This window comes from Rhinoraja longicauda, unplaced genomic scaffold (genome assembly GCF_053455715.1).
Source record: "Rhinoraja longicauda isolate Sanriku21f unplaced genomic scaffold, sRhiLon1.1 Scf000313, whole genome shotgun sequence".
In the NCBI taxonomy this organism is placed as follows: Eukaryota; Metazoa; Chordata; class Chondrichthyes; order Rajiformes; family Arhynchobatidae; genus Rhinoraja; species Rhinoraja longicauda.
This window is the reverse complement of record NW_027601531.1, coordinates 70575-81333: the sequence shown is the minus strand read 5'-3', so window position 1 is coordinate 81333 and position 10759 is coordinate 70575. Positions and strand designations below refer to the sequence as shown.

Genomic DNA, 10759 nt, shown 5'->3' with positions numbered 1-10759 from the left:
AAGGGTGAGGGTTAAGAGTGAGGGTTAAGGGTGAGGGTTAAGGCTGGAGGTTAAGTGTGAGGGTTAAGGGTGAGGGTTAAGGGTGATGGTGAAGTGTGAGGGTTAATGGTGAGGGTTAAGGGTGAGGGTTAAGGATGAGGATTAAGGGTGAGGGTTAAGGGTGAGGGTTAAGGGTGAGGGTTAAAGGATAAGGGTGAGGGTTATGGGTGAGGGTTAAGGGTTAAAGGTGAGGGTTAAGGGTGAGGGTTAAGGTTGAGGGTTAAGGGTGAGGGTTAAGGGTGAGGGTTAAGGGTGAGGGTTAAGGGTGAGGGTTAAGCGTGAGGGTTAAGGGTGAGCGTTAAGGGTGAGGGTTAAGGGTGAGGGTTAATGGTGAGGGTTAAGAGTGAGGGTTAAGGGTGAGGGTTAAGGGTGAGGGTTAAGGGTTAAGGGTGAGGGTTAAGGGTGAGGGTTAAGGGTGTGGGTTGGAGGCGGTTGGAGCAGCGTCCGGGCGGTAGGTTTAAAAACCCAGCGCGGGGCCTTGTTCACCCAGAGGCGGTTGGAGGCGTTTGGAGGCGGTTGGAGGCGGTTGGGGGCGGTTGGAGGCGGTTGGAGGCGGTTGGTGGCGGTTGGAGGCGGTTGGTGGCGGTTGGTGGCGGTTGGAGCCGGTTGGAGCCGGTTGGAGCCGGTTGATAAAAACGTTCCCACACACTTTAAAAGAAGTGTTCTGGAGGAAGCCGCTGATTGGTGGAAGCGGACTAGAGGAAGCAGCTGATTGGGCGTTGTAATTCTGCTTTTTATTCGTACTTTTAGTTAAGGGTTCAGTGAGTTAAGGGTTCAGTGAGTTAAGGGTTCAGTGAGTTAAGGGTTCAGTGAGTTAAGGGTTCAGTGAGTTAAGGGTTCAGTGAGTTAAGGGTTCAGTGAGTTAAGGGTTCAGTGAGTTAAGGGTTCAGTGAGTTAAGGGTTCAGTGAGTTAAGGGTTCAGTGAGTTAAGGGTTCAGTGAGTTAAGGGTTCAGTGAGTTAAGGGTTCAGTGAGTTAAGGGTTCAGGAAGTTAAGGGTTCAGTGAGTTAAGGGTTCAGTGAGTTAAGGGTTCAGGAAGTTAAGGGTTCAGTGAGTTAAGGGTTCAGGAAGTTAAGGGTTCAGTGAGTTAAGGGTTCAGGAAGTTAAGGGTTCAGTGAGTTAAGGGTTCAGGAAGTTAAGGGTTCAGTGAGTTAAGGGTTCAGGAAGTTAAGGGTTCAGTGAGTTAAGGGTTCAGGAAGTTAAGGGTTCAGTGAGTTAAGGGTTCAGGAAGTTAAGGGTTCAGTGAGTTAAGGGTTCAGGAAGTTAAGGGTTCAGTGAGTTAAGGGTTCAGGAAGTTAAGGGTTCAGTGAGTTAAGGGTTCAGGAAGTTAAGGGTTCAGTGAGTTAAGGGTTCAGGAAGTTAAGGGTTCAGTGAGTTAAGGGTTCAGGAAGTTAAGGGTTCAGTGAGTTAAGGGTTCAGGAAGTTAAGGGTTCAGTGAGTTAAGGGTTCAGGAAGTTAAGGGTTCAGTGAGTTAAGGGTTCAGGAAGTTAAGGGTTCAGTGAGTTAAGGGTTCAGGAAGTTAAGGGTTCAGTGAGTTAAGGGTTCGGTGAGTTCAGGGTTCGGTGAGTTAAGGGTTCAGGAAGTTAAGGGTTCAGTGAGTTAAGGGTTCGGTGAGTTCAGGGTTCGGTGAGTTAAGGGTTCAGGAAGTTAAGTGTTCAGTGAGTTAAGGGTTCAGGAAGTTAAGGGTTCAGTGAGTTAAGGGTTCAGGAAGTTAAGGGTTCAGTGAGTTAAGGGTTCAGGAAGTTAAGGGTTCAGTGAGTTAAGGGTTCAGGAAGTTAAGGGTTCAGTGAGTTAAGGGTTCAGGAAGTTAAGGGTTCAGTGAGTTAAGGGTTCAGGAAGTTAAGGGTTCAGTGAGTTAAGGGTTCAGGAAGTTAAGGGTTCAGTGAGTTAAGGGTTCAGGAAGTTAATGGTTCAGTGAGTTAAGGGTTCAGGAAGTCAAGGGTTCAGTGAGTTAAGGGTTCAGGAAGTTAAGGGTTCAGTGAGTTAAGGGTTCAGGAATTTAAGGGTTCAGTGAGTTAAGGGTTCAGGAAGTTAAGGGTTCAGTGAGTTAAGGGTTCAGGAAGTTAAGGGTTCAGTGAGTTAAGGGTTCAGGAAGTTAAGGGTTCAGTGAGTTAAGGGTTCAGGAAGTTAAGGGTTCAGTGAGTTAAGGGTTCAGGAAGTTAAGGGTTCAGTGAGTTAAGGGTTCAGGAAGTTAAGGGTTCAGTGAGTTAAGGGTTCAGGAAGTTAAGGGTTCAGTGAGTTAAGGGTTCAGGAAGTTAAGGGTTCAGTGAGTTAAGGGTTCAGGAAGTTAAGGGTTCAGTGAGTTAAGGGTTCAGGAAGTTAAGGCTTCAGTGAGTTAAGGGTTCAGGAAGTTAAGGGTTCAGTGAGTTAAGGGTTCAGGAAGTTAAGGGTTCAGTGAGTTAAGGGTTCAGGAAGTTAAGGGTTCAGTGAGTTAAGGGTTCAGGAAGTTAAGGGTTCAGTGAGTTAAGGGTTCAGGAAGTTAAGGGTTCAGTGAGTTAAGGGTTCAGGAAGTTAAGGGTTCAGTGAGTTAAGGGTTCAGGAAGTTAAGGGTTCAGTGAGTTAAGGGTTCAGGAAGTTAAGGGTTCAGTGAGTTAAGGGTTCAGGAAGTTAAGGGTTCAGTGAGTTAAGGGTTCAGGAAGTTAAGGGTTCAGTGAGTTAAGGGTTCAGGAAGTTAAGGGTTCAGTGAGTTAAGGGTTCAGGAAGTTAAGGGTTCAGTGAGTTAAGGGTTCAGGAAGTTAAGGGTTCAGTGAGTTAAGGGTTCAGGAAGTTAAGGGTTCAGTGAGTTAAGGGTTCAGGAAGTTAAGGGTTCAGTGAGTTAAGGGTTCAGGAAGTTAAGGGTTCAGTGAGTTAAGGGTTCAGGAAGTTAAGGGTTCAGTGAGTTAAGGGTTCAGGAAGTTAAGGGTTCAGTGAGTTAAGGGTTCAGGAAGTTAAGGGTTCAGTGAGTTAAGGGTTCGGTGAGTTCAGGGTTCGGTGAGTTAAGGGTTCAGGAAGTTAAGGGTTCAGTGAGTTAAGGGTTCGGTGAGTTCAGGGTTCGGTGAGTTAAGGGTTCAGGAAGTTAAGTGTTCAGTGAGTTAAGGGTTCAGGAAGTTAAGGGTTCAGTGAGTTAAGGGTTCGGTGAGTTCAGGGTTCGGTGAGTTAAGGGTTCAGGAAGTTAAGGGTTCGGTGAGTTAAGGGTTCAGGAAGTTAAGGGTTCAGTGAGTTAAGGGTTCGGTGAGTTCAGGGTTCGGTGAGTTAAGGGTTCAGGAAGTTAAGGGTTCGGTGAGTTAAGGGTTCAGGAAGTTAAGGGTTCAGGAAGTTAAGGGTTCAGTGAGTTAAGGGTTCGGTGAGTTCAGGGTTCGGTGAGTTAAGGGTTCAGGAAGTTAAGGGTTCGGTGAGTTCAGGGTTCAGGAAGTTAAGGGTTCAGTGAGTTCAGGGTTCGGTGAGTTCAGGGTTCAGGAAGTTAAGGGTTCAGTGAGTTAAACGTACAGTGCTTTTTAGTAAAGGTACAGTTTAAAGGATTAAGAGGGATTTTATTTTATTTGGGGGTAAGACATGTCAGATGAGATTGGCCCCGTGGAATGCTCATCCTGCAACATGTGGGAGAAAGGGATATTGTCGGTGTCCCTGATGACTACATGTGCAGGAAGTGTGTCCAGCTGCAGCTCCTGGCAAACCGCATTGAACGGTTGGAGCTGCAGTCGGACTCATTCTGGAGCATCCACGATGCTGAGAAGGTCGTGAATAGCACGTACAGTGAGTTGGCCACACCACAGGTAAAAGATAAGCGGACAGAAAGGAAACGGGTGGCCACTAGCCAGCGTAGCAGTAGGCAGGTAATGCAGGAGTCCCCTGCGGTCATCTCCCTCCTAAACAGATATGCCATTTTGGATACTGTTGGGGGAGATGGCTCATCAGGGGAAGGCAGCAGCAGCCAAGTTCATGGCACCGTGGGTGGCTCTGCGGCAAAAGAGGGGAGGAAAAAGAGTGGAAGGGCTATAGTGATAGGGGATTCAATTGTAAGGGGAATAGATAGGCGTTTCTGCGGCCGCAAACGAGACTCCAGGATGGTATGTTGCCTCCCTGGTGCAAGGGTCAGGGATATCTCTGAGCGGCTGCAGGACATTCTGAAGGGGGAGGGTGAGCAGCCAGTTGTCGTGGTGCACGTTGGCACCAACGATTTAGGTAAAAAACGGGATGAGGTCCTACAAGGTGAATTTAGAGAGCTAGGAAATAAACTAAAAAGTAGGACCTCAAAGGTAATAATCTCTGGATTACTACCAGTGCCACGTGCTAGTCAGAGTAGGAATAGGAGGATAGTTCATATGAATACGTGGCTTGAAAAATGGTGCAAGGGGGAGGGATTCAAATTTTTAGGACATTGGAACCAGTTCTGGGAGAGGTGGGACCAGTACAAACAGGACGGTCTGCACCTGAACTGGAATGGAACCAATGTCCTAGGGGGAGTGTTTGCTAGTGCTGTCTGGGAGGATTTAAACTAATGTGGCAGGGGGATGGGAGCTGGAGCAGAGAGACAGAGGGATGTAAAATGAGGGTAGAAGCAACAGGTAGCAAGGTGAAAAGTAAAAGTGGCAGGCAGACAAATCCAGGGCAAAAATCAAAAAGGGCCACTTTCCAACATAATCGTACAAGGGGTAAGAGAGTTGTAAAAACAAGCCTGAAGGCTTTGTGTCTCAATGCAAGGAGTATACGTAATAAGGTGGATGAATTAAATGTGGAGATAGTTATTAATGATTATGATATAGTTGGGATTACGGAGACATGGCTCCAGGGTGACCAAGGCTGGGAGCTCAACATCCAGGGATATTCTATATTCAGGCGGGATAGACAGAAAGGAAAAGGAGGTGGGGTAGCGTTACTGGTTAGAGAGGAGATTAAAGCAGTGGAAAGGAAGGACATTAGCTTGGAGGAAGTGGAATCGATATGGGTAGAGCTACGAAACACTAAGGGGCAGAAAACGCCAGTGGGAGTTGTGTACAGGCCACCTAACAGCAGTAGTGAGGTTGGGGATGGCATCAAGCGGGAAATTAGAAATGCATGCACTAAAGGTGCAGCAGTTATAATGGGTGACTTCAATCTACATATAGATTGGGTGAACCAAACTGGCAGGGGTGCTGAGGAAGAGGATTTCTTGGAATGTTTGAGAGATGGTTTTCTAAATCAACATGTCGAGGAACCAACGAGAGAACAGGCCATTCTAGACTGGGTATTGAGTAATGAGGAAGGGTTAGTTAGCAGTCTTGTTGTGCGAGGCCCCTTGGGCAAGAGTGATCATAATATGGTAGAGTTCTTCATTAGGATGGAGAGTGACAAAGTCAATACAGAAACAAGTGTTCTGAACTTAAAGAAAGGTAACTTTGAGGGTATGGGGCGTGAATTGTCCAAGATAGACTGGCGATTGATGCTGAAAGGGTTGACGGTGGACATGCAATGAAAGGCATTTAAAGGTCGCATGGATGAACTACAACAAGTGTTCATCCCAGTTTGGCAAAAGAACAAACCAGGAAAGGTAGTGCATCCGTGGCTAACAAGGGAAATCAAGGATAGTATTAAAACAAAAGATGAAGCATACAGATTAGCCAGAAAAAGTAGCATACCAGAGGACTGGGAGAAATTCAGAATCCATCAGAGGAGGACAAAGGGCTTAATTAGGAAAGGGAAAATAGACTGAGGGAAAACTGGCAAGGAACATAAAAACAGACTGCAAAAGCTTTTATAGATATGTCAAGAGAAAAAGATTAGTTAAGGCAAATGTAGGTCCCTTGCAGTCGTAAACAGGTGAATTGATCATAGGAGATGGCAGACCAATTGAACAAATACTTTGGTTCTGTCTTCACTAAGGAAGACATAAACCGTCTGCCAGAAATAGCGGGGGACCGGTGGTCTAATGAGATGGAGGAACGGGGGAAATCCAGGTTAGTCGGGAAGTGGTGTTAGGTAAATTAAATGGATTAAAGGCAGATAAATCCCTAGGGCCAGATAGGCTGCATCCCAGAGTGCTTAAGGAAGTAGCCTCAGAAATAGTGGATGCATTAGTGATAATTTTTCAAAACTCTTTAGATTCTGGAGGACTGGAGGGTAGCTAATGTAACCCCACTTTTTAAAAAGGGAGGGAGAGAGAAAACGGGGAATTATAGACCAATTAGCCTAACATCGGTAGTGGGGAAAATGCTAGAGTCAGTTATTAAAGATGTGATAGCATCACATTTGGAAAGTGGTGAAATCATCGGACAAAGTCAGCATGGATTTACCAAAGGCAAATCATGTCTGACGAATCTTATAGAATTTTTCGAGGATGTAACTAGTAGAGTGGATAAGGGAGAACCAGTCGATGTGTTATATCTGGACTTTCAGAAGGCCTTCGACAAAGTCCCACATAGGAGATTGGTGTACAAACTTAAAGCACACGGTATTGAGGGTTCAGTTTTGAGGTGGATAGAAAATTGGTTGGCGGACAGGAAGCAAAGAGTAGGAATAAACGGGTCCTTTTCGGAATGGCAGGCAGTGACTAGTGGGGTACCGCAAGGCTCAGTGCTGGGACCCCAGTTATTTACAGTGTATATTAATCATTTGGACGATGGAATTGAATGCAATATCTCTAAGTTTGCGGATGACACGAAGCCGGGTGGCAGTGTTAGCTGCAATGAGGATGCTAGGAGGCTGCAGAGTGACTTGGATAGATTAGGCGAGTGGGAAAATGCATGGCAGATGCAATATAATGTGGATAAATGTGAGGTTATCCACTTTGGCGGCAAGAACAGGAAAGCAGAGTATTACCTGAATGGTGACTGATTGGGAGAAGGGGAGATGCAACGTGACCTGGGTGTCATGGTGCACCAGTCATTGAAAGCAAGCATGCAGGTGCAGCAGGCACTGAAGAAAGCGAATGGTATGTTGGCATTCATAGCAAGAGGATTTGAGTTTAGGAGCAGGGAGGTTCTGCTGCAGTTGTACAGGGCCTTGGTGAGACCGCACCTGGAGTATTGTGTGCAGTTTTGGTCTCCTAACCTGAGGAAAGACGTTCTTGCCTTAGAGGGAGTACAGAGAAGGTTCACCAGATTAATCCCTGGGATGGCGGGACTTGCATATGAGGAAAGACTGGATAGACTGGGCTTGTACTCGCTGGAATTTAGAAGACTGAGGGGGGATCTTATAGAAACATATAAAATTCTTAAGGGGTTGGAGAGGCTAGATGAGGGAAGATTGTTCCCGATGTTGGGGGAGTCCAGAACCAGGGGTCACAGCTTAAGGATAAGGGGGAAGTCTTTTAGGACCGAGATGAGAAAACATTTCTTCACACAGAGAGTGGTGAGTCTGTGGAATTCTCTGCCACAGAAGGTAGTTGAGGCCAGTTCATTGGCTATATTTAAGAGGGAGTTAGATGTGGCCCTTTTTGCTAAAGGGATCAGGGGGTATGGAGAGAAGGCAGGTACAGGCTACTGAGCTGGATGATCAGCCATGATCATATTGAATGGCGGTGCAGGCTCGAAGGGCCGAATGGCCTACTCCTGCACCTATTTTCTATGTTTCTATGTTTCTCTCTCTCTCTCTCTCTCTCTCTCTCTCTCTCTCTCTCTCTCTCTCTCTCTCTCTCTCTCTCTCTCTCTCTCTCTCTCTCTCTCTCTCTCTCTCTCTCTCTCTCTCTCTCTCTCTCTCTCTCTCTCTCTCTCTCTCTCTCTCTCTCTCTCTCTCCCTCTCTCCCTTTAGTTTAAGGGAATGAAATTTACAGGCAGCTTGTATCAAATAGCATCCACTTGCTGGTCAGGGCTGTGATTGACGGGGCTGAGCTCCGCCTCCCCTCAGCCGTGCCCCGATACTGCAAGGATTCAGCAGCTGCGCCAAAGGGAATGCGTTTTGAACCAGGAAGTGGCGGAGTTACAATGGCTGCGAAAGACCAGGTCGAGAGTTTAACGGAGGAGTTAGTTTGTCCCATCTGCCTGGAATTCTTCACCGATCCGGTTATACTGGAGTGCGGGCACAACTTCTGCCGCTCCTGTATCACACAGAGTTGGGACAGGGAGGAGAGAAACTCCTGCCCGGAATGTAGAGAGGAGTTTACAGACCGCACCCTCAGGGTTAGTCGGGCCCTGGCGAGACTGGCTGAGAAAGCTCGAACACTGAGCCTGAATCGGACAGAGAAGGAAAGTAAACTTCACTGCGAGGAACATCAGGAAGAACTGAAGCTGTTTTGTGAAACTGACAAGAAGCTGATTTGCCTGGTTTGTCGTGATTCGCGGGAACACAAGTCTCACAGCTTTATGCCGGTTAAAGAAGCTGTTCAAATATGCAAGGTAAATGCAAACCGATTTTAAACGCATCATTTTATTTCCATCTTTATTGTTCAACAATTTAATTTTCTGATTCCCAAACACATTTGCAGGATCAGGTGAAAACTTCCATCCAGTCTCTCACAAAATATAAATCAGAGATCCAGCAAATGGAGCAGCAACAGAAAGAGAAGATTTCTGGAGTTCTGGTGAGGCTTTTAAGTTTCGATTTCCTGATCTTGTGCAGGTTTGATCCCTGTGACGTGTGTAATAACAGGGCAGCGCAGTGACACAAGTAGTGCTGCTGTCTCCTAGTTCTGGTGAGCGGGTTCGATCCAGACCTCGGGTGCTGCCCGTGTGGTTCACGCCTTCTCCCTGTGACCGCGTCGAATTCCTTCCACGTCCCCAATACACGCTGGTTCAATGGTCAATCGGGGACTGTAAAATTATCCCTGGGAAAGTGGATGGTGGACGGATAAATAGGAATTAAAGGGCAGATGAAAAGGAAAGCAGGGTATTGTATTGAGGGGTAGAGGATTAATGGGTAATAAGATTACCCTCTCGACATTTCAGAAGCATTTAGACAAACTATTGAATTGTCAAAGCAAATAAAAATGCACAGGACAAATGTTACGGTCAAGGTGGTGAGAATACTCAGCGGGCCGGGCCGGGCCACACTCACCGGGCTGGGCCACACTCACCGGGCCGGGCCGGTGCCAAACTCACCGGGCTGGGCCACACGGGCCGGGCCACACTCGCCGGGCCGGGCCACACGGGCCGGGCCACACTCACCGGGCCGGGCCGGGCCACACTCGCCGGGCTGGGCCACACGGGCCGGGCCACACTCAGCGGGCCGGGCCACACTCACCGGGCCGGGCCACACTCGCCGGGCTGGGCCACACGGGCCGGGCCACACTCAGCGGGCCGGGCCGGGCCACACTCACCGGGCCGGGCCACACTCGCCGGGCCGAGCTACACTCACCGGGCCGGGCCACACTCACCGGGCCGGGCCACACTCGCCGGGCCGGGCCACACGGGCCGGGCCACACTCACCGGGCCGGGCCGGGCCACACTCACCGGGCCGGGCCACACTCGCCGGGCCGAGCTACACTCACCGGGCCGGGCCACACTCACCGGGCCGGGCCACACTCGCCGGGCCGGGCCACACGGGCCGGGCCACACTCAGCGGGCCGGGCCGGGCCACACTCACCGGGCCGGGCCACACTCACCGGGCTGGGCCACACGGGCCGGGCCACACTCGCCGGGCCGGGCCACACTCACCGGGCCGGGCCGGGCCACACTCACCGGGCTGGGCCACACGGGCCGGGCCACAATCAGCGGGCCGGGCCGGGCCACACTCACCGGGCCGGGCCACACTCGCCGGGCCGAGCTACACTCACCGGGCCGGGCCACACTCACCGGGCCGGGCCACACTCGCCGGGCCGGGCCACACGGGCCGGGCCACACTCACCGGGCCGGGCCGGGCCACACTCACCGGGCCGGGCCACACTCACCGGGCTGGGCCACACGGGCCGGGCCACACTCGCCGGGCCGGGCCACACGGGCCGGGCCACACTCACCGGGCCGGGCCGGGCCACACTCACCGGGCTGGGCCACACGGGCCGGGCCACAATCAGCGGGCCGGGCCGGGCCACACTCACCGGGCCGGGCCACACTCGCCGGGCCGAGCTACACTCACCGGGCCGGGCCACACTCACCGGGCCGGGCCACACTCGCCGGGCCGGGCCACACGGGCCGGGCCACACTCACCGGGCCGGGCCGGGCCACACTCACCGGGCTGGGCCACACGGGCCGGGCCACAATCAGCGGGCCGGGCCGGGCCACACTCACCGGGCCGGGCCACACTCGCCGGGCCGAGCTACACTCACCGGGCCGGGCCACACTCACCGGGCCGGGCCACACTCGCCGGGCCGGGCCACACGGGCCGGGCCACACTCACCGGGCCGGGCCGGGCCACACTCACCGGGCTGGGCCACACGGGCCGGGCCACACTCAGCGGGCCGGGCCACACTCACCGGGCCGGGCCACACTCGCCGGGCTGGGCCACACGGGCCGGGCCACACTCAGCGGGCCGGGCCGGGCCACACTCGCCGGGCCGGGCCACACGGGCCGGGCCACACTCACCGGGCCGGGCCGGGCCACACTCACCGGGCCGGGCCGGGCCACACTCGCCGGGCTGGGCCACACGGGCCGGGCCACACTCAGCGGGCCGGGCCACACTCACCGGGCCGGGCCACACTCGCCGGGCTGGGCCACACGGGCCGGGCCACACTCAGCGGGCCGGGCCGGGCCACACTCACCGGGCCGGGCCACACTCGCCGGGCCGAGCTACACTCACCGGGCCGGGCCACACTCACCGGGCCGGGCCACACTCGCCGGGCCGGGCCACACGGGCCGGGCCACACTCACCGGGCCGGGCCGGGCCACACTCACCGG

The 10759-nt window shown here is 52.3% G+C and overlaps 1 protein-coding gene across 1 annotated transcript; it reads left to right on the top strand.

Annotated features, from left to right (window-relative positions):
- Positions 1 to 8041: 8041 nt before the first annotated feature.
- On the top strand, positions 8042 to 8511 carry LOC144590778 (nuclear factor 7, brain-like; the record flags this gene model as incomplete). Its single annotated transcript, XM_078395200.1, has 2 exons — positions 8042 to 8326; positions 8416 to 8511. Coding segments are annotated over 2 exons (381 nt in total), but the record flags the coding sequence as incomplete, so codon positions are not given.
- Positions 8512 to 10759: the final 2248 nt, after the last annotated feature.